The 25,121-nt window shown below is 37.0% G+C and overlaps 1 protein-coding gene across 4 annotated transcripts in view; it reads right to left on the reverse strand.

Moving 5' to 3' along the window:
- Nucleotides 1-25,121, reverse strand: part of cdhr1a (cadherin-related family member 1a) — a 100,289-nt gene that overhangs the window by 39,309 nt on the left and 35,859 nt on the right. For 3 of the 4 annotated variants that reach the window (XM_058795775.1, XM_058795774.1, XM_058795780.1), the window contains exon 1: nucleotides 1,538-1,649. The exons of the other annotated variant lie outside the window; for it this stretch is intronic. In XM_058795775.1, the coding sequence (XP_058651758.1) occupies nucleotides 1,538-1,634 (97 nt within the window). In that variant the 5' untranslated portion in view covers nucleotides 1,635-1,649. Of the gene's footprint in view, nucleotides 1-1,537; nucleotides 1,650-25,121 lie in introns of those variants that run through there. 4 annotated transcript variants of the gene reach the window in all.

The following is a 25,121-nucleotide window of genomic DNA, read 5'->3' on the forward strand; positions in this document are numbered from 1 at the left end:
GCGGGCCCTGCCAGGTTCCTCTCCGAACTTTCCCCGCCATCCCGTCTCCTATACAGTCACCCTCAACACTTCAAACCAGTGACTCACACTTTACTGACCCAATGACTCTCTCTTCTAGATTCCACTAGAATTATTGCATTATCACAAATAATATGTTTAGTACCTTTAAAAAAAATAAAAATTAAAATAAATATGTACAACAATGTGATAATGCAAAAAGTTACAATTGGAAGTGCAATGTAAGCAAAAACATTTTTCTGAATTCTGTATAGCAAACATTAGAAACTGAAGTTAAATAATTATTTATTATTATTAGAATTAAATGATGTATATGAACTAATAGGGATTGAAGGAAGGAATTTATATATTATTTACATTCCTACTTTAAATCCCTATTAATACCTACAAAATATATCTGCCACAAAAAGCATATCATTCATAAATGGTATGTCTAAAATGGCCACCCTTATCTTCTACACACTGCATATTACACGAGTCAAGTTGAGAGCTTTGTCTCTACGGCAAAACAGAAAAAAACCCTCATGCTCATTTCACATAAAGGTCAGAAATTCAATCACACAACCCCAAAGCATTTCAATAGTAAAGTATGTATGGGTACGGCTAGACTTTTTAATGATTTTGTGGGTCAAACTAAATCATTTTTCAACAAGCTGTTTGCGGTTATCTATTAACCCAAAAACCCAGGGGAGAGTCAAAGGAATCCAAGATATAGGAGTTAAATCATGAGCCTAATGCGCTAATTTGAAGTGTTTTCTATATATAAAAAAGACAGTACGTACTACCTTGTACATTACGTACAAGAGATAACAGTTTTAGATCCATTTTGATTTATTAACGTGATCCAGACATATTTCCAACACAGACTCATAATTTAAACCATATCTGTACAGCCTCCAAAGCAATCCTCCATGTAAAGTAAATGATTTCATTGTTAATGTAGTGAATTGCATCTAGATTGCTTCTTTAAAAGTGTAAAAAACAATCATATTTCAAAAATATTCTGCCAAAAGCGTAGTCTATAATATACATTTTTTGTTCTGTGCGTCACTTCTCTTGAAAGCGTTCCAAAACATAAAAATAAAAAAGTCAGTCACTGTTTCTCCATCATAATAAATTCAGTCAGAAATTAAATCAAGTGCCTGTAAATCTACTCTGTGAATAGAGGCGATTATCAGCGGTTGGGAAATAAATAAAAAAAAAAAAAAAGAGGGCAACTTGACTTGAAACATACAGTATACGGCCTTAACGCATTGCCAAAGATTTCATTAGTCAGTCTCAGCATGATGGTGGCGCTATACATCAGAGAATGACAGAGCAAGAGAGACTTTGCTTTGACTTTTTGCACTTAAGGCCACAAACAAAGCTGTTCTTCAAAGCCAGAGTGAAAAGTGTAATTCATTTGAACCACCTGAGAAACAAAAAAATACACCGAAAGCGACTAAAATGAAACTTTCTCTCAGAATAATGTTACCGTGGTTCAAATATTCTACAATACGCTGTATCACGGTAGGCTTACCCTGTTCTGAAGACAGCCAGCCTCCTACCTGCCTGTGTGAATGCAGGGACAATCGGTTTGGTATGTGGAGCAGAGGTGGGTCCAGACATGCACACATGAACACACGTACACACATACAAACATAACCCACACACATACGCGCACGCGCCACGATCCAGCGGACAGGAGAAGTAAGCAAGCTGGTAGAACTCCTGGGGCTTGTGAATCCAAGCTGAACTTTGGAGCAGCCTCTTAACAGATGGCATGAGTGGGTAAACTCACTGGCTGGTCCCGCACAAGCACCCTGCTTTACAGGGACTGCCGCTTTCTAATCAGATTAAATCTGTTCATTGTTAGAGTCAGTATCTGCTTGAAATCAAACTCCCCGATGCACTGCCGTACTGTACTGTGTTTCAGTATATTACAGGAATGAATGAAAAGGATTTAACCCCACGGCTACTGTTAGACTCAATGCTAGAGTCTAAACTGATTTCGAAATGGATACATACGCTCTGTGTGGTTAAAACAGTGCTTAAATAACAGTGGTTACTTTTAGGGTTATAACCCAACCGGTCTGAAGGGCCTAGGTTAAAACTCTACATGTCTATTACTGTGCGTCTGAAAGCATTAAAATCCTCAAAACATTAATCATTTTATCAGCACATAAAACAACAGAGGTTCTGAAAGGATTCAATCAGAAAATAAGACTTTGGAAAATAACTAACATCCATTAGATTTGTGCGAGTAGTGTCTTATAAGAGAGGGAAAAACAGTCTTCATTTATAGATTTGCCTAATGCTGTAGGTATTGGAAATGCTTAACATTCTTTATCTACGCTAGGTAAATACCTACCGTTGGAGACATTTGTCAATGTATACACCTGGGTGCACAGAATAGATGATTAGGAGATGAATGAGAGGGAAATATTGCCAAAAGAAGAAGAAGAAGAAACACAGCATCAACTTGCAACATAAAAAGTCAGCTTTTACTGAATATCTTTCTTTTAAAAAAAATGTTTTCCCCTGACATTATACTGTCCATCTATAAAAGATGATTAAATTATGAACACATTCTTTCTCCAGCATTTAAAATGTAAGAAATGTGGAGAGAATAGTATAGCTGTGGAAAAACATAAAAAAAAATAACATATAAAATAGAATAGCACTACATGACATGAGCCTAAAATTCACTTTTCTTGTTTTGGAATTGGATAAATGGCCTTAGAGTAGGAAAAAAAAGGGGAAAACATTGCACAGATGTAATTGTACCATGTGCTGATGCTCTATGTTTGACCTTAAGGATTAGACAGGAAGTAATAGAAACAGTCTTTTATGCGTTGATGTGTCAGACTGTCTTTAAGAGGGGATTGGTGGGTCAACAACAGTTCAGTTACTACTGCACAGACGCACAAAAGAGCTTACTTCCTGTCCAAATAAATTGGTGTACAAAATTCCAGCACATTATACATTTTCAATAATGACCAAATATGTATGGGGGAAAAACATTCAGTGCAATCTAAGGCTAAAATTAGGATGCTTTGGGTTGCATAGTAAACACTATGATTAACATATTCCTAATTATTTTCCCACTTCATCATTACTCGTCGACAATTAACATTTGCCATGACTTGAGGCTGAATTAATCTAAACTTTGATACCCTCATGAAATAGACACTCCGTTTTATATTTTGCATAGTGTTCAGGGCACATATCAAATATACAAAACTACTTTTTAATGTTCTAAGGCTATAATTACTGACTTCAATTATAAACCATTGGAAGCAATTTGATTTGATAACTGATTGTTTGTTGAACATGATGGAAAAACAGGGAAAAAAGGGAAAAGGAACTAAAAACTAATTAAAACAATTATGAATGTACAAAGGGGTTGAATTATGGGTGTGACTTGATGCACGGGTGACGGTAGCTTACAGGACAGCTCAGGATAGAACTAGCACAAGCCATTTCTATTTCACCATTTCTAAGAACAAGAACTTTAAACCCAGTCCCGGTGACCTAAATCATGTGCCCAAGATCAGTAACTTCCCAACACCGCGTGACTTTGGACTAATTGTCCTTCTCACAGTTCCCTGAACATGCCACATGATACAAACACAGGATTTTGCTCAAAAAAAAAACAAAAAAAACCTGGGCCAAAACAAACACTTGACCCAAACAAGAACAGGCTACCCTAAAAGCTTTACAATTTAAAGTTAGGTTAAAAAAAAATTACAATTTCCTTCTGGCGGTGAATATAACAAAAATGGCCCACACTACAAACAATCATCAATTAATCAGAGTTTGTAAAGGAGGGCAGCGATGAGAGAAAAGAAAAGGCATTCTTACACATCGCCGTGATGTTGGCCTCAGTGGAAAGCACTGGGCGAACAGCAGAAACTAGCTGCTTGTGAAGGGTAATGGGACATTGAATGCCAGAGGACAAAGGCGGAAGTGGCTGCACAGAGAAAGATGAAGTAATCTCGGAAACAACTAGACACACTCCACTTGAATTTTTGCCTCAAACAAGATTAAAGTGAAGTTATTCTACACAAGTATGGCAAGGATATCAATCTTCTGCTCAGAGACAAACTAAAAACAACTGAGCAAAATGTGAAAAATGCCATTTTTGGCAGTTTTTCATGTTGAAAAATACCCTATACATTCAATAATGAAGTGAGTATCATTTAAATTGATGAGATGTCCGTACTATGAATTTACTTGACAAAATATGCACAAGTTTAAACATAGCAATTGGATTTACAAGAAAATACAATTTTAGTTTTTCTACTTCATAGTATCATGTTTAATTCAGTGCATTACTTGCCATTTCTGTGTAATTGTTTGTAAAGGAGGGCAGCAACGAGAGAAAACAAAAGGCATTCCTACACATCTGTGGTGTTAGCCTCAGTTAGCTTTCTTGGTAAATTTAGTAGCATTTTTTTCAGTGTGGTTAGGTATAATACTATTTATTTTTATAGCAGCTTTCCATGTTGTGTTCTCACAAAAATGACCAAACGTAGGTTGAACAATTCATTTTACTGGACATTTTTAGTTTTGAAAACGTCCACACTATTCACAGGTGAAAGTACACTAAAGCTTGCTTTCACTTTTTCACTAAATGCCCCTCTGTAATTTAGGAACAGTGTGAAAGTGAATGTGAACTGCAGTGCCCTGTCAAAAGGCATCTGCCCAAGCCATTTAAAAATTCAACACCGTTAAATCCATTAAATGAGGATAACATAGAGTTTTTGTTTCAGACCTGTTGCATAAAGAATCCCCTCCCTGCTGCCTAAAGCCCTACTGAGAAAGACAGCCTTTTAATGAGGGGGGGATAATCCAGCAAAACACCCCCACTAATGAGCTATCATCATGCAAAAATGCCAGCTTGATACACATTAATTGGATTCCCACTTTTTTTAACCAATTAATTGACCTGCATTGTCATGTGGCTTGGCTGCAGTGGGTTCCTAAGAGAGAGAGCCTCTGTTTAGTCTCAATGACTCCAATGGCTATAGGGCCTGTGAATAGAAGTAGGTTTTAGAGAGATCAGCTCTCTCATTAAAGGCTTATGACATTTGTTTGAGCCAATCCCTTTGTTGAGAAAACAGTTTGTGCTGCTCAGTTAAAGTCTCAGCTGTGGCTGGGATTGTGATGGTCAGTTTTAGCAGCAGCAGGGTCCGCATGGCTGCTCTCAGATCTGTTCACCAGCGGTGAGGCCGGAATAATCCTGTGCACTTGTTGATCAGTAGGCTTTTTTAAAATGTTTATTTAAAAAGAAGAAGTCAAAGAAATTCGACAATCAATGTTTAAATGTGTCTACTTGTTGTAAGTGCAAAACTTGTTTTACACAGAACAGTAAAATATTAAAGCTGAGAGGTACCAGTCGTGAAAGGAAACTTGAACAGGCTTTTTGATTCGGACCATAAAGGCAATCGTGTCCTCCTTCTCCGGCTCTGGGTTATAACCTCTGAAAATGACTTACATACAGTGAATGGAATGCAAAGTGTTTTAGTCAATGATCTCCTCAGGGAAACAATATCCCTCAGACTGCTCCTACTCACCAGTGTAAATGAAACGCCTGTGGATTAAACAGTAACCATGAGTAAATGAGTTCAAAGAGCCCATCATATTTTGAATTTAATATCACTTCCCTAAGGAAATGCTTGGGGCCACAATGAAAACCTTTTCAACGTGTTTTCGGGGAAAAAAATAGATGCAAAACTCAGATCCCACTTAAACTGAACTGCCATGACAGTTAAAACAAACAAACAAAAAAATAGGAACACAGCATTCTTGGAGGGCTGCTGCAACACAAAACAAGCCCTGGCTTGCAACAAAGCAAAAAAAAACCCACTGCCATTCAGTTCACCGGCATGGATGAAGCATCTCCATTAACTGAGGTTGATGACGGCTAATTCTGAGCGCACTGATTTAAGGGGTATTGACCCGAGGTCTCGGGGTCAGGATGTAGTGTCATATTGATCCGGCTCTGATCTGCATGTAAGAGGCTGATCTATGGCTCGGCCACAGTGGCATACTTATAAAGCAAATGCAGCCAGGGGTCGAGGGCAATTATCTTTATCAACAGGTTAACACAGCCCGAGCCTATAATGTGAAAAAATCGGATGTCCTCAGAGAGCTGCTCAAATACCACTGCAAGCATCCTAATTCAGTTCATTGATTAAAACCTTAAATAAACAACAGAAAAAAGACCAAAAAAAAGCAAAACAAAACATTCTATGAAAAACATCAATGCATGCACATTAGACAACAGCGGCCTTGGGAAAATATACAAGGTATCTGCTCTAATCTATCACTGTGAGAGTGCTGGTAATAGCAGACATTAGTAGAAGATCATTACCCTCCATTGTGCATTCACTTAACTATACTAGACAGAGGTTACAGTGTAAGGTGGGCAAATGGAATGGCAGATGTTGTTTACTGGACCGAAGGAATGAGAAGAAATGGAGGAAAGACGTCAGTGCTGCAAAATTCAAGGCAGCAGTCATTTGTAAGTTTACCTTCAAGAATTCAAAATGATACTTGGAACTTATTGGGAGAGTAAAAAAAAAAAGGTTTGATTTTAAAATATTTGAAAACACACAGTCACTCACACATCCATCCATCCACCCATCCATCCATCCATCCATCCATCCACACACGCTTATATATACCATATATAAACACATTTATATATGTATCACAGTGAATGTGAATATATTTTACAAATATTTTTAGATAATACATTTTATATAATACAATACTATATATATATATATATATATATATATATATACACACATATATATATACACACACACACATACATATACATATATATATATATATATATATATTAAAAATTTCTGAATGGATTTTTATTAAAACAATTTAGTAAAAGTCCTATCTGATAAATAATTCTCTCTCTTTATTTGAGAGCTTTAGCAGATTGTGAAATATGCAAGTGGTACAGATAGGTATTTTGTTCTAAAGCTTGTATGTAATGTGTTCAAACTGAATTCAAGAGAAACCTCATAAAACCCCCTGTCCTATGCCACTAAAAGGTCATCTCACCATGCCTGTACAAACGAGTTTCTCTGAGTCATTACATTTGCTTTAACTGTGGGTCAGAGGCGAAAAGGTCAAACCTTGAGATGCTTAATAGTTTAATTATGACCAACGACTGCACTGCGTTTAATTACTAGACCTATCATTGAGGACATTAATAAAACTCAAAATGTTACTATGCTTAATCATTGAAGATTCAATTATTTACATGTGAGTGTCCATTATGTCAGGTGAAAAAAAAACACTGGCGTTGAATGTCACCTACAAGTAATCAAGCAGAACTTCATTAATACGTATAATGAATTGAGCATGTATTCTTGTCATCATTTTGCTACCTTTACTTTTCTGCTCTGACAGACACGTTTGGCAGTAATTGTTGTCCAATTTTTCTTGGGGTCATGAATTAATCTACATGTCTTTATGCCTGTCACAAACTAATAAACACACAACTAACTGACTTTTACAGCTTCCTAGCAAATTAATATGGTAATGACTGCTATTATATGCTATCCATAACTTATAGGCCTAACGATTTTTATTAGAACATCACAAAAAATTCAATTACAAATGTTTTTTTTTTTTTTTTTTATTATACTGCTAAAAAACACAAAAGGTAAACATTAAAATTGTCTCATCCCTCCCAAAAAAGTTCACCCAAAAATGCTGTCATCACCCTCATGTTGACTTACTTTCTTCTGTGGCGCATAAAACAAGTAATTTTTTTTAAAATGTCAATGGAAGTCAATAGTTAAACTTTAATTCTTAAACCATCTTAATTTGTGTTTCGCAGCAGAAGAAAGTTATACAGGTTTGGAACAACACAAGGGTGGGTAAGTGATTTTTTTTTAATTGACTTTAAAAATAGAATTGTGTTCTCTCAATCCCATGACAGAATCTTGAAGTAAAACCTCTAAATGACACATATACATAAAATCTTCCAACAATGGGGGAGAGGTGGTTAAGAGAATTTCCAGTACAACAGAAGGTGTCTGTGAGTTACAGTGTACAAAAACAAAGGCAGTGGCTAGAAAGTGGCGAACATCTTAGACCGCTTATTCAGCACAGCATGGACAACAAAAGTAGCAATTATAAACAGACAAGTATCACAAAAAAAAAAAGGCAGGAAGTGAAGATTAGGAGCATGAATGAGTCTATTCTAAAAGAATTTTGTTCATTTTGGACTTGGAGGTTTACTTACTCTTGGATTTAACGGCCATATAAATGTTAAAAATACTAGAAAATTCTATACATATTTAAGTATAAAACACTCATTTTAATTAACTGAATTTTACCAACTAATGAGGGAGGTAGCTTAGCGCAGCATTATAAATCCGATTGACTTTCAGTAAAAAAAAAAAAGATTGAGAAAATCTTAGAAGCTGGAGAATGACGCAAAGGCTCTTTGTTCTTCATTGAATCTTATTGCAGTCTAGCATAAACAAGTGAGTTTTTTTGTTCACTATACTAGCACAGTTTTGTTTTTTGTAGGAAAGATGTAATTCTAAATATTATATGATAAATTCCAAGTTATATTTTCACATAAAACATTCTATAATTTCACCCTCAAATTTACTTTAAAGGCTTAAAACACAGCATTGTTTGCAACAAAGAACTGGACTTTGAACTTCAACAATAATGAAGCCTTCCAAACATTCTTCAGTTGTAGGCCCACCATAATACAGTAAGGGTCAAAGGTGATGTCCTGTCTATTATGGCTCTCCACATGGTTAAAAAAGCACAGGAACTCACTAGTAACAGAACAAAATGAAGCCATATGTCGCTAACAAGATGTAGCCATTCACAACTAGCGCTCTGGTGGGCCACACAGTCACCGTTATTCACATTCACGGTTACACACAAGTTCAGTGTTCATATTTCACACATACACACGCCTCGGATACCGCCACATTGCACCGACCCCTTCAAAACTCTTAGTCTTTGTTGCTGGTGGTTAATGAACAGATTAGTGGTGAGGGGCAGATAGGAGGAGGAGAGGTCAAGACTAAACCCTTTAACAGGAGGGATAATCAGTGACAGGTGGGTCCACACTTCTCCAGCAACCCCTCTCAAATACCCCCCGACCCGACTCGCCTCGCCTCTGCATCGACGGCACTGTCGCTCTTCATGTCGTGCCTTGTCTAAAAGAGTCAAGGGGAGCTTGAGGAGTTAACATTTTTTAAGCACTAAATTGGATACTTGTTGGCAATGTGCCTTCCCTTTGTGCGTATTGTCCGGGGCCATATTTACAAAACGGCGCGGCTGGATCTTCTGAAGCAGATTGCGCTGAATGGGACTCCCCTAGAAGATTGGAGGAGACACTCGAGAACAGGCACACAATGAGAGCCAGGGTGCCAAAGGAACGGGAGGTGGGGCGGGGGTGGCAGAGGGTCCGGCATTTGCGCCCGTTTTCATTCATTTCTTTAATATTCCACCGCAGGTTCTGCTTCAGAGAGACGCCCATTGTGAAACACTGAATGGGAGACTTTAGGAGTGTCTCTGCCTCCATTAATTAGGGCTCACTGACGCTTCCGCTCCCTGAGAGTCCGCCTCATTATGATTTCCTCACATTCTTTAACACAACTTAACCCCATTCCTCAGCTCTCACATCAAAGAACAGAAGAGGACCCACAGTCACTCACTGGTTTGGCTGCAGTTGCACACTGTGCATGTTTTAGCCTTGGCGACTGGATTATTTGGAGAGAAGATGGGAATACAGTAGCTTACATGACATTTTACGATGTCAAAATACAACCTCTACTTAAAACAGGCATGTATTCAACCAATTATTGAAAAGCCGCTCCCGCTGTACTTTTATTTTGACTTCAGTCCTTCAGTTCAGCTGATGAACAAGTACATGATCAACAAATAAACATAGACGAGATATAAATGTAGAGAACTTATCGCAAAAGAACCCCTGATGCGAATTCATTACACAAAAATATCTCACTAAATATAAGAAAACAAATTATTAAGAAGAATGGCGTTTTGCATTCTGTACGATTTTCACTAGAAACTACAATGGAAAAGCTTTTTTTTTAATGTAAAGTATACAATTTTATATATTATATTACACCATATTATATGTTTATTCTTGTAATGGAATTATCTGGAATACTTGATTCTGATTGGTCAATCGTGGCATTCTCTATTTTTTTCAGATCTGATATCCTGATGGCATCAAAAGTCACTTATAAGTACCTCAGTTGCACAATATGTATGTTACTATTTAGATTAGCTGTTTTTTGTAGTGTTATTATACATATAATTCCATATATGTCGATATTATGTTTTTTCCTTCATTTTTAAAAATAATTTGGATCAGGGGTATGTTTCTCAAAACATAATGTTTTGCCGCAAGTTGTTTCTATGATTTACTTAAGCTTACGATGCTTACGAAATTACTTTTAATGTGGTTAATAACATTACTAAAAATAGCTGGCATAAATATTATGCAGTTGAGGTACCAAGTGACTTTTGATGCATCAGGATATCTGATCTGGAAAAAAAATAATAAAATAAAATTCCATGAATACAGTTTTCCAGAGGGCAACATTATATTACACTTTATTAACTGTTTATTCATATACTGTATGAAATCATTTATTTTATATAATACAATGCGTTTCCGTTGTAGTTTCTAGTAAAGTGGTGCAGAATGTAAAATGTCGCTCTTCGCAAGAATGAACAAAAGAATCAATGAATGCATTCATGTGATTAATTCTGATTATGTGCTGATTGGTCTCAAATATATGACACAGCTGAAATGACCCAGATATCTGGAATATCAGGGTTTTTTTCATCCTGAAACACACACACACACACACACACACACACACAAAGACATGAACACACTCTCCGACGGACACTCAGAAGATCTGACTGCAAAGAATAATGACAATTCATGACCCCAAGATCACGCAATGACACTCCATCTGTATGGTTATTAATGTGACAGTGCAAGTGTCACTTCCCATGGATAGCCCAGTGATACCAGGTTAATTCTGTTTACAAAGGGCTAAATGTTACATTATTTTCAGAGGAGAAAAATCAATACCTGCCCTTTCTTTTGTTATAACGTCTTTTTGAAAATCGATAATGCTCACTACAAAGACATTTTTGAGATGCTAGTGGGATACAGGTCATTGAAAATTGAATATATATGTAGAGTGATAAATTTCATCACAGCGAGGTGATGGCATGAACACATAATCAGCTGAAGTAGTTGTGTAGACTAAGCGTAGAAAAAGACTTCACTGCAACATGACAGGATGGGTTTTGTCAAGCATTTCGAGAGTGGAAAGTTTCAAAGTGAAAGCTTTGCTTTTTTGTATTTTTTAAAAGCTATGTTTTATGTTTTAACACTTGGCAACAAGTCACAGATGAGATTTGAGTGAGGGCAGCAGTTTGCTAACAAAGCACTTGACGCCATTCGTGCACTACAACAAAGAAAAAAAAACGACATCTAGCCGTGCTTTCTGGCCATTTTCTACACAAAAAACACACCGAGCGTCGAAGCGTTGACCTTAAAGGCAGCTTTCCCTTTGCCAGGGTGCACATAAACGTGCAAACATGACCCGGGGTGTATTTCGGCACTCTACCCCAGGCTTCCATTTGCAGTGGAATTCACTTTGCCTCATTAGTTGCACACTTTCTTAGTTTTTAACAATGCCTTTGCTTGAGTCCTCCCAGCAGAAATCTTCTCTCCCATTCTCTGTCGATATTTTGCAGACCCGGGAGCAGTTTGGGAGAGCGAAGGTTTTTCCTCTCCCCCTCTACCCCTCTCCTAACTGGTTTAAGACTTGTAATTATCTCTTGCTGGGGGAGGCTGTAAATTGGATTAAAGTGGTGAGTCTCAGCTGAGTGAATTACCTCCATCTCCCCACTTGGTGGGCCAGGCCTGATAAACGTGCAGGGGGAACGGATTTGGATTCAGCCTTCGCATTCATGGCTTCCTCGTGGAAAGAAATGAAATTTTCCGACAGAAGGGGCTGGTGTGCCGGTGGTATCTGTTCGCGTCGTGTTTCATCTGCTTCTGCTCTTCCAGAAATGCAATTACCTGCGTTATCGGCGGCTAAATGGTCACAGCTTGGCACAGAAGTCTGTCTACCTGCTCAAGCCACCTGACTGTACTATTTTACATGGCGCTCTTCTACTGACAGTGGGTATACACAGTTAAACTTCTTAGTTTGACGATGAAAACAAGAAAGAGACCATGGTCTCTGCTAATAGTATAAATATAAAAACAAAGCAACAACACAAAACATCAATAATTTTTAATCACACATATGCAAATAGTTCCCACTTATCATTTTAAAAAATGCTAAGAGTCACTGACCAAAAAAAAAAAAAAAAAAGAAAAATTTAAAATATATAAATGAATTAATATAACTAATTTTTTTTTTTAAATTGATATTTATACATGACCTCAAAGTTGAATAAATAAGCTTTACATTGATTTATGGTTTGTTAGGATAGAACAATATTTGGCCGAGATACAATTATTTGTAAATCTGGAATCTTAGGGAGCAAAAAATCTAAATACTGAGAAAATTGCCTTTAAAGTTGTCCAAATTAAGTCCTTAGCAATGTATATTACTAATCAAAAATTACGTTTTGATATATTTATGGTGGGAAATTTACAAAATATCTTCATGGAACATGATCTTTACTTAATGTCCTAACGATTTTTGGCATAAAAGTGGTTCAGGGTCACATATAAAGTGCAAAGGTTTGGGGTCAGTAAGATTGTATGTTTTTGAAATAATGTTTACCATGGCTGCATTTTCTGATCAAACATACAGTAGTAATATGAAATATTATTACAATTTAAAATAACTCTTTCTATTTAAATAGCAAAGCTGAATTTTCAGCAGCCATTACAACAGTCTTCAGAATTACATGGTTCTTAAGAAATCATTCTAATACTGTATGCTGGTTTGGTGCTTAAGAAAGCTTTCTTATTTTTCTTATTAGTTGAAAATGGTTGTGCTGCATAATGAAGTGTGGAAAGTATTTTTTTGATGAACAAAGTTTGAAGAACAGCATTTATCTGAAATAGAAATCTTTTTGTGACATTATAAATGTCTTTACTGTCATTTTTGATCAATTTAATATGTTCTTTCTGAATAAAAGTCACTTCTTAATTTCTTTCCCATAAAAAGAAAACTTACTGACCCCAAACTTTAGATTAAAAACGATATTAAAAATGTATTTTGTCTAAACATGCTATTAAACAGCCATTTGTTTTGCATGCATTATTAAAAGGCTGTAATTGGGAAGTCTGGCTCAAATTTTTGAAAATGCAAATACATTAAAAACCCCAAAAACAGAGACCCAGTTATCAAAGTCGCTTGTACGTTATTTACTGTAAAAGTGACTTTTACGAGGAAAATGAGTTCATTTTTACAATTCAAGATTACTGTGAGGTCAATAGTGGCTTTTCATTTTGTCCAACCTTACAAAAGAAAGGTTTTTATTCTTATTTCTTTCACTTATTACAAAGTTACCGGCCGGTTTTGATTTAACAAGTTGCTGGAATCTAGTAAGTGAAATTCTCATGACAAAGTTTGTTAATTCCCATCAGGGAGAGAATGAATAATGCTGATAGAGGGCAAGCTCATTTTTAAAGAAAGAATAGGTGATTTGGTTGGAGTAGTGGGACCTGGGAGTGAGTGATAGGTCACTCTCTGTGATTGTAAAATTGTAATCCTGGTGTGAAATGCCTTTAAGTCTTTAAGGACAGCATGGACTCTGGAGCGTGAAATAGTAAATCTATGTTTCTGAGTGCTGTGAGCCACCTCCAGTATTGCTGCGAGAGTCACTCACAGTCTTTGCCAGCTGCTCCATTTACATCGACCTGCCTATTCACATGCCCAAATGCTACGACAAGAAATGTATAACAATTTGGCTGAATTATTTAATACCTGTAAATTAAAGCTTTGGTCAATTTTACATACAACGCCTGTGTAAGAGGAATTTAAAAACAGTATAGTGCAAGGCTGGATTTGAAACGGTATTACATACGCAGCCGTCTGTATGACAAATCACCTTTTATTTCGAGTTACACATTGTTAGAGGGTCTGTGCCAGCAGAGGGAGCAACGTATTAATATCCACCATATTAAGCATTTCTATCAAATAACAAGAAACATTTTTTGTCTTCGGTATCACTTCAAATCTTTCTTTATTAAATAATGATGAATCAAGTCAAGTTCATTTATGTCAGTAAGTTTGGACCGTAAAACTATAGCTATGATAAACACTATCTCTTTTAAAAATAATAATAATACAGACACAACAGTCTGTAATAAATATTATACATAACTATTTCACATTGCACAGGCAAAAAAAAGTATTAAATTAAAACAAAGCTTCAACTGAATGTGGAAAAAAAGAAAAAAGGGGGAGAGAGAGATAAAGAAGACTTCTAGCAACTAACTTTCAGTGTTTTTTTGCAAAGCCGATTACTCTTATTTGATATTTCATGCTACATTGAAGGATAAGTACTGCTCTAGGGTAGAGACACTAGCGAGCGATTCATTTCAAGAGTCTCATACCCACACACAGGCTAATACAAAGGGTTTTCTGCAGAAATATTTACCTCATTGACACATACAGTGGCAAGCGACTGAAAAATCTAAGAGATTATAAGTGTTTTTTTTCCTCTCGCTTAAAATGTCAGTGTTTTTCAAAGCAAAGGATCAGTGGCTCGTATGTTTTTCAAAGGGCATATATGTGTAATAATACCCAGAAAGCCGATACATCCTCTACCATAAACTATTCAAAATGTTTTCTTTAAATAAAACTGCCTGTATATGATCCTTGTTATCAAAGCTTCACGATTGTCAACAATGATAAGCTACTAGCAAGCTCATAAGATCAATTAATCATTTTACAAGTTTGTGAAATTTAAGACAGATGAGGTATGATTTTTTTTTAAGCTAAAGAGATATATGATGATTCGGAATGATCCTCTTTTGAAGTCAGTCTGTTTGATGGCCGACTCTCTTTCCCCTCTCAGCTGTTGAAATATATGTTGGGGAGTGTTAATTGTGGGAGATTCTTTGCCACAGTGGGAGCTTTGCCCTGTCACTCAACGTGTTTGTGTAAGATACAGGCTGTTTGGAAACCTCCTCTGTGCTAATTCATTTATTATTGCACTAGTGAAATATGGCCAAAGAAAAATGTGAGGGCCGCTCTGAACATCATGCCAGTTTTTCTTCTGTTTAAATTAGTGTAATGAGTAACATAAATCAGATTCTCTCTGGAAAAACCTAGATCAAATTTTAAATTAAAAACACAACAATCATTCTTAACCTGTAAAAAATAAAAAATAATAATAATTATGCTGGGGGCTTCAATATTGCTTTAGAATATAAATTAGCAAGAGTTATATCTCAGTATATTAGGTTTGAAAAGTTCAAATGCATGAAACTTGTTTTCTCTAACAATGGTGATGTATGTTGGTTTCAAACACCCAGTTCCAAAACATCTTGAATTACAATATTTTTAATGTATATTATTAATCATAATATTTTGTAACAATTTAGGGACTAATTCTCACTAGCAGCATACTGTTTATTAGTGCTTATAAAACTACTATTAATAACTATTAATAAGCAGTAATTAGGAGTTTATTGAGACAAAAGTCAAAATAGTGAGAATTGACCTTAAAAGAAAGAGTGACCTAATATTTTGACCGTAATATTGACTTTTTTTTTCTTTTAATTTTAAAATATACACTTAACTTTTGGTAAGTGCAAAATAACATACATGTATATTTTTTCATATTAAAAAACTGCAATGCAAAGTTTTAAAAGAAACACACACACACTTCCAATAATTACACAGTGAGTTACCTGTTTATTAAGTGATATTCTAAAACTGTGCAAAAACGCTTCAAAAGTTCAACAATATAATTCGGTATTTTTGTACACTATCTTTTAATTTTTTAACTGTTTTACCGGTTTAATATTGCTGAAGAACCTTAAATAGGCTCTTTAATGATAGGTTCCACTGTGACAACTTACCCCGTATAGTGTGAAAACATGCCCCACATTCATGTAGTCATAACGTTAAGGTATATGCCTATACAAAAAAATAAATAAATAAACAAAATAAAATAAAAATATAATAATAATAAAAAGGCAAATATGTTTATTAGGTACTTGTGTGAAAAAAAGTGTAATTATCAAAATATTAGTTTAAATATTGTCTATAACGTTAAAAATATATATGCAGTGTGTGTCAGACAATATATTTCAGAGAAATGAGAGAAAAGAAAAATCTACACAACTTGCTAAGCTCATACATATAGGAATAAGAAGCAGCATGACTATAACAGACGGCTATGCCTCGTGCTAAAAGTCCGTCGTGACCAGCAAATGAGTGCGTGTTTTCCGCTGCTTAGAAGACAGTGGTGGTAAAGCTCTTTCATCTTTAATTTCCTGCTGTGTCATCTATAGGGACAGATCAAACAGGGGACAAAGTGTCCCTCCATGCTCTTCTATTACAGATAATCACCCCCCTCCCTCTGCTCTTATCTCCTCACTTCCTCTCCCTTTAGCCCCCTCCCGAGGACCCTCCCGCAAGGTGGAGGGAAAAATTTGATAAAAGATAATTACATCCCCCTCCTGCAAACATTTAGGGAGATCTGTCAATAGCTAGCAGTTGGGGTTTATTGCAAGCGCAAGAAAGGCAATTTGCCCCCAAACACCACAGGAATCTGGAATTCTGAGACACTAGAAATACAGGATTTGGATCCATGTGCAGACAGTAGGAGTGGCACAAGAGGAGAGATGAGGAGAGCATGCTGGGTAGGAAAGAGCATGTTGTTCATCACTAACTGGGATAATGAAAGACATAATGAAGCAGAGGGTATCCAAAATGTCTCCTCGCTCTCTCACTTTCCCGCCGAAGCCCTCGATCCAACTCTGTCACATGGCAGTCCTCCCTCTCTGCTTGTTTTTGATCTTGAAATGCTCGTAAAGGTAATGACAACAAATTAAGGATGAAGGTGAGTGATCACAATGTGGCCAGCCCTCCCCAGCTGGCCCTTTCACATGTCTGATATGAGATGTCTCTGTGATTGACTCTAAAAATGCCTGATGCACTGGGTCACTCCGGGTGAAAAATCTTGCAGACACTGATCTGAGGCTTATGAACGAAATGCAATGAGCATTTTATAAACTTTCATTTTCATCTCACAAACAAAATTACTCCGGTTAACTTTCAATCAGAAACTGTTCCACCTTTTTCGTTTTATGTAACCTCAGGGCCCAACCAGCAGGCTCAGACAGAATCAGTTAGTCTAGAATTTCACATGAAGTTCTGAATGCATCCTTTGCATGTTCATTTATTGAACTTTTCAGTTAAAAACTGTATATAATGCATAGATAGTACTACTACGTTTAAATATATTGTGCAGAATTCCAAAGGTTTCACAAAAATAAACAATTAAAAAAAAAAATCCCAAAACAATTCTGCACCAGGGTTATTATAGTTAACTAAAACGAAAAAAAAAAAGAAAAAAAAAAGTGTTACTTGAAATAAAATGAAATATAAAAACTGTTTATAGTTGCTTTCAATTTTTAATTTAGGTTAACTTGTGTTTAACTTAATGTGATAAAATAACTACAACTGAAATAAAAATTAATAAAAACTATATAGACATAGAAAAACAAAACAATTTTTTTAAATGACAAAAACACAACAAAATGACTAAACTTTAAATAAAATTAAAATTAAAATGAAAAAAAAAATTATATATATATACACACATACATACAGTGGGGCAAAAAAGTATTTAGTCAGCCACCAATTGTGCAAGTTCTCCCACTTAAAAAGATGAGAGTGGCCTGTAATTTTTAAAAATCCAGAAAATCACATTGTAGGATTTTTAAAGAATTTATTTGCAAATTATGGTGGAAAATAAGTATTTGGTCAATAACAAAATTTCATCTCAATACTTTGTTATATACCCTTTGTTGGCAATGACAGAGGTCAAACGTTTTCTGTAAGTCTTCACAAGTTTTTCACACACTGTTGCTGGTATTTTGGCCCATTCCTCCATGCAGATCTCCTCTAGAGCAGTAATGTTTTGGGGCTGTCGCTGGGCAACACAGACTTTCAACTCCCTCCAAAGATTTTCGATGGGGTTGAGATCTGGAGACTGGCTAGACCACTCCAGGACCTTGAAATGCTTCTTACGAAGCCACTCCTTCATTGCCCGGGCGGTAGTGATGCGCGGATGGTGGTTACATCCATGGGCGCTGCGGATAATCCGCGGGCCATGTGGGTCGGATGATAAAATATTGCATTTTGATTATTTGTGGGTGGGTCGTGGGTGGATAAGATAAATCATTAATCATGCAAATATTAACTACATTTTCTAAAATATGAACGCGTTTTAAATAGGATACAGAAATTGAATAAACTGTAAATCAACATATTAAAGTTATTCAACAAAACGTTATTTAGTCAAGAGCAGTGTGGGATTTCTTCTATCTTTTGTTGTTTGATTAACATTAATGACAGACGGCACAGCTTTATTAGGCTGCTGTCACAAGACCTGTTTCACGGATCCAATACTTATACATACAGTGGGGCAAAAAAGTATTTAGTCAGCCACCAATTGTGCAAGTTCTCCCACTTAAAAAGATGAGAGAGGCCTGTAATTTTCATCATAGGTATACCTCAACTATGAGAGACAAAATGAGAAAAAAAAATCCAGAAAATCACATTGTAGGATTTTTTTAAAATTAATTGGTAAATTCCTCTGTAAAATAAATATTTGGTCACCTACAAACAAGCAAGATTTCTGGCTCTCACAGACCTGTAACTTCTTCTTTAAGAGGCTCCTCTGTCCTCCACTCGTTACCTGTATTAATGTCATCTGTTTGAACTCGTTATCAGTATAAAAGACACCTGTCCACAACCTCAAACAGTCCAACTCCAAACTCCACCGTGGCCAAGACCAAAGAGCTGTCAAAGGACACCAGAAACAAAATTGTAGACCTGCACCAGGCTGGGAAGACTGAATCTGCAATAGGTAAGCAGCTTGGTGTAAAGAAATCAACTGTGGGAGCAATTATTAGAAAATGGAAGACATACATGACCACTGATAATCTCCCTCGATCTGGGGCTCCACGCAAGATCTCACACCGTGGGGTCAAAATGATCACAAGAACTGTGAGCAAAAATCCCAGAACCACACGGGGGGACCTAGTGAATGACCTGCAGAGAGCTGGGACCAAAGTAACAAAGGCTACCATCAGTAACACACTGCACCGCCAGGGACTCAAATCCTGCAGTGCCAGACGTGTCCCCCTGCTTAAGCCAGTACATGTCCGGGCCCGTCTGAAGTTTGCTAGAGAGCATTTGGATGATCCAGAAGAGGATTGGGAGAATGTCATATGGTCAGATGAAACCAAAATAGAACTTTTTGGTAAAAACTCAACTTGTCGTGTTTGGAGGAGAAAGAATGCTGAGTTGCATCCAAAGAACACCATACCTACTGTGAAGCATGTGGGTGGAAACATCATGCTTTGGGGCTGTTTTTCTGCAAAGGGACCAGGACGACTGATCCGTGTAAACGAAAGAATGAATGGGGCCATGTATCGTGAGATTTTGAGTGAAAACCTCCTTCCATCAGCAAGGGCATTGAAGATGAAACGTAGCAGGGTCTTTCAGCATGACACTGATCCCAAACACACCGCCCGGTAGTGATGCGCGGATGAGCTAAAACGTCACCCGAATCCGCAGCTTCAAATAAATTATCCACCCGCCAATCGCCCGCACCTATATTTTTGTCTGATTTAGATAACCGCACCCGATCCATTCAGGGTTCATACAGTCATGAAAAACCTGGAAAAGGCATGGAATTTTAAAACAGCAATTTCCAGGCCTGTAAAGTTTTGGAAAAATAAATAAACCCAGAAAGTTTTGGAAAAGTCATGTTTCACAATTCTACGTACAGTAGAATTATGCTTAATCAGGTCCTGAATTTCGACTTTAAAATGAGGGAAATTCCTGCAAAACATTTATTCAATATAACGCGTAGGTTAGATGAGTAAATAAATCCACACAACCAGTCATTTGAAAACAGCATGAGTGATTCAGCTGTACCGCATCTTCTCTCTTTGACCTTCTCTTCACATCGGCGCATCTAGTGCTGCTGCACGCTGCGATACAAGACTTTAGCTTGCATTTCGGTACAAAATCTCACGATACATGGGCCCATTCATTCTTTCGTTTACACAAATCAGTCGTCCTGGTCCCTTTGCAGAAAAACAGCCCCAAAGCATGATGTTTCCACCCCCATGCTTCACAGTAGGTATGGTGTTCTTTGGATGCAACTCCGCATTCTTTCTCCTCCAAACACGACAAGTTGAGTTTTTACCAAAAAGTTCTATTTTGGTTTCATCTGACCATATGACATTCTCCCAATCTTTTTCTGGATCATCCAAATGCTCTCTAGCAAACTTCAGACGGGCCGGACATGTACTGGCTTAAGCAGGGGGACACGTCTGGCACTGCAGGATTTGAGGCCTTTGTTACTTTGGTCCCAGCTCTCCGCAGGTCATTCACTAGGTCCCCCCGTGTGGTTCTGGGATTTTTGCTCACAGTTCTTGTGATCATTTTGACCCCACGGGGTGAGATCTTGCGTGGAGCCCCAGATCGAGGGAGATTATCAGTGGTCTTGTATGTCTTCCATTTTCTAATAATTGCTCCCACAGTTGATTTCTTCACACCAAGCTGTTTACCTATTGCAGATTCAGTCTTCCCAGCCTGGTGCAGGTCTACAATTTTGTTTCTGGTGTCCTTTGACAGCTCTTTGGTCTTGGCCATGGTGGAGTTTGGAGTTGGACTGTTTGAGGTTGTGGACAGGTGTCTTTTATACTGATAACGAGTTCAAACAGATGCCATTAATACAGGTAACGAGTGGAGGACAGAGGAGCCTCTTAAAGAAGAAGTTACAGGTCTGTGAGAGCCAGAAATCTTGCTTGTTTGTAGGTGACCAAATACCTATTTTACCGAGGAATTTACCAATTAATTCTTTAAAAATCCTACAATGTGATTTTCTGGATTTTTTTTTCTCATTTTGTCTCTCATAGTTGAGGTATACCTATGATGAAAATTACAGGCCTCTCTCATCTTTTTAAGTGGGAGAACTTGCACAATTGGTGGCTGACTAAATACTTTTTTGCCCCACTGTATATATAAAAAAAAACAGTTTAAACTATTAATAAAAACAGTAGCACTTTATATTATGGAACACATTCTCTATTAATTAAGAGTTTTCTGCTTATTACTACACTCTAAAAAAATGCTGGGTTATTTTTTTTTAACCCAAATGCTGGGTTCAGCCTGTTGGGTCATTTTATTGGGTTGTTTCTTAATATTTTTACCCAGGTGCTGGGTTATTTTTTTTAACCCAAATGCTGGGTTCAGCTTGTTGGGTCATTTTATTTTCTTATTTTTAATATTTTTACCCAGGTACTGGGTAATTTTTCTGTAAACAAGTTGCTGGGTAATTTTTAAGGCTGGGTTATTTTTTTCTACCTAACCACTGGGTTGAGCTTGTCTCTGATGAAACAACGCAGCTGCTAAGTTAAAGTCACAGCACAGGAGAGAGCGGTTCTCAGCGCCGCCACTGCCGATTTGGTGCACTCTTTCTGGGAAATAAAGGTTTGCATAAATTTAATTTAATTTATAAAGTCTTTGATGTGGTGTAAATAATATTATTTTACGCAACGCAACATAAGGACGAGATGTCAGTCAGCTGCGTCAGCAGCAGTCGTTTCGCGCTGGAAACGCCCCTTTGCCTTGCATAACATAAAGGGATTTTATTTGTTGTAATACTGAGTGTAATTTATCTGATGTTAAAATATGTTCTCTAATCTCAGTACTGTTTGTTTATGGGCAGGTTTTGGAGTCAGTTGCGGCATCTTTCAGCTACGAGTGAAATGCGAGGCTCTGGTCTAAAGTTCGGAGTTCCCCCGGTGAACAGCAGCCCTTCACCGGCTCAGATTTCAGTGACACACCAGAATTAGCACTATTTTAGAAAAAAGTGATTACAGAGAATGGTTGAATACACTTAAATTAGATGCTACTTTTAAATGTGCCTTTTTTATTTGTAAAATGCTTGTTAAATGAGTTTAAATGTATGTAATATTGTAAACTGCTTTATTCACACAAAAATGTATTCAATTTGTCTTGTATTTTGTCCATGGGTGTTCTTGCTTAATAATAAATGTTCATCTTTTGATTATTGCTGTTGCCTATAGTAATTCTGTGTGTGATTTTTAATTTCCAGCCCATTTTAAGCCAGCAATATAATCATTTTTAAACAATAGATGACTTAGATAAAACAACCCAGCATGTTGGGTAAAAACGTTTAACCCAACCAGCTGGGTCAAAATAACCCAGCATGTGTTCTGTCCAATATTTACCCAGTGCTGGGTTGTCAAATAACCCAAGTTGGGTTGTTTTTAACCCAGAATTGTTTTAGAGTGTATATTGCTGTAGTTATGTTTAAGGGATCTAGAATATGGTCATGCAAGACATTAACACTCTAAAAAATGCTGGGTTATTTTTTTTAACCCAAATGCTGAGTTTTACCCAGGTGCTGGGTAGATTTTCTGTAACTAAATTGCTGGGTAATTTTTAACGCTGGGTTATTTTTTTCTACCCTACCGCTGGGTTGAGCTTGTCTCCAAAGAAACAACCCAGCTGCTGAGTTACGGTCAGAGCACGGGTTTTTTGTCCACTTACAGGAGAGAGCGGTTCTCAGCGCCGTCGCGGCCAATTTTCTACAGTGAATTAAAGGTTTGTATATATGTTTTATGTCATTTATAAAATCTTTAATGTGCTGTAAATTATATTATTTTACGCTACGCAACATAAGGACGATGTGTCAATCAGCTGAGACTGCAGCGGTCGTTTCGCATGATGGAAATGCCTTTTGCCTTGCATAACATAAATGGATTTTATTCATTATAATACTGAGTTTAATTTAAGTTGATGTTAAAATATTCTCTAATCTCAGTACTGTTTTTATGGGCAGGTTTTGGAGTCAGTCGCGGCATCTTTCAGCTACGAGTGAAATGCGAGGCTGTGGTCTGAAGTTCGCAGATTCCCTGGTGAACAGCAGCCCTTCACCGGCTCAGATTTCAGTGACACACCGGCACAAGAATTACCACTATTTCAGTAAAAAGTGATTACAGAGAATGGTTGAATATACTTAAATTAAAATGCTACTTTTAAATTTAAATTTTTTTATTCCTAAAATGCTTGTTGAATGACTCTAAATGTATGTAATATTGTAAACTATGCTTTATTCACCCAAATAAATTCAATTTGTCTTGTATTTTGTCCATGTGTTCTTGCTTAAGAATAAATGTCCATCTTTGGATTATTGCTGTTGCCTATAGTAATTCTGTGTGTGATTTTTTTGAAGGCAGCAATATAATAATTTTTAAACAATAGTTGACTTAAATAAAACAACCCAGCATCTTGGGTAAAAAAATTAACCCAACCAGCTGGGTCAAAATAACCCAGCATGTGTTCTGTCCAATATTTACCCAGTGCTGGGTTGCCAAATAACCCAAGTTGGGTTGTTTTTAACCCAGTATTTTTTAGAGTGTGTTTGCTTAATGAACATCACAGTAATATGCATGTTAATAAGCATCTAGTTAATAAGGAATAGTGTTCCCGAATCTAAAGTGTTACCAGAAAAACTATATAAATATTTGGCATACAAATATATATTTTTTTATTTTGATTCATATATGCGTTATAACATAACATACGGAATGGGGTGCAGATTGCGTGGGTCTAACATACAGTAAATGTCACACAACGGAAGCAGGTCGATTATGATTAGAGCTCAACAATGAAGATGATAATTACGTTCGTATTAACCTTCAGGTGTAATCATTGCATTCAACATCTTAGCCACCGAAAGGCTCTTCACCTTTAGTTCACTGTTTACGCTTCAGAATGGCTGTGTTATCAGTTCTCCCCATCACAAGATTTTAATGGGCCATCCAAATGATTCATGTCAATCAAACATCTGCTAAACTGTCCACATGTCACAGCCAACACCTGTTGACCTCTGAGTGACCTCCACAGGTAAGTATCACAGCATCTCTTGGGTCACACCAGACAGACAGCGCCAGCACGCCCCAAAAACACTCACACTAAACGATACATCCAGAAAACTACTCTACTTAGACTTCATTTCCTTCCATCCCCCCATCTTTTTCACCCTCCTTCAATAAAGCACCCAAAAATCTTGCACAGGGGACAGAGAGGTGAAATTTCTCTCATCCAAATGGATTGCAATTTCCCTCCATTTAGCACCTGAAGGTAATTAGCTTGAAGAGATTGCAGAGTGAGCAACACGTTCATGGAACATTAACTCTTGCACATTCTCCAGTTGCAGGGAATTAATAGGAAAGATTAAAGTTTAAAGAGAGCAAATGCCATTACCGCACAAACCACCTCTCAGTGGCTATAAGCAGCTCTCGCTAAGCCAAACTCTCCACTTCTCCTCCCTTTTCTCAAAATAAGTTGACATTAAGACTGCAGAGAATAACATAATATCTGCCTAAATGACTGTGTGTGTGTGTGTGTGTGTGTGTGTGTGTCCACGTGCGAGTGTGTGTGTGTGTGCAAGAGAACAGGTCCAATAGCCTGCAGCCTCATTTTTCCTCCCTAACAGCTTTTTGCATGCTTTCTCAGTTCTAGGACACATTTTGCTAATTAGCACCTTGGCATTCGTTAATCTGGCCAGCATGCTGAGTAAATGTACATGCAAATCCAATTTTATAAAGGTCTTCATGGTAAATTATCAAGCTCAGTAACACAGATCTTCTTAATTAAACTCTTTATTCTATATTTCCTGCTCTTTTTATATGTGTCACGCGTCTGCAATGGTCCTCCGGCAAAAAAAAACAAAAACATTACGCGTTAAAGGAGGTTAAACTCCCATTTTATCCATATCCATGTTCACGTATCACATATCAATACTTTTCA

The sequence above is a fragment of the Onychostoma macrolepis genome, chromosome 13 (assembly GCF_012432095.1).
Source record: "Onychostoma macrolepis isolate SWU-2019 chromosome 13, ASM1243209v1, whole genome shotgun sequence".
Classification (NCBI taxonomy): domain Eukaryota; kingdom Metazoa; phylum Chordata; class Actinopteri; order Cypriniformes; family Cyprinidae; genus Onychostoma; species Onychostoma macrolepis.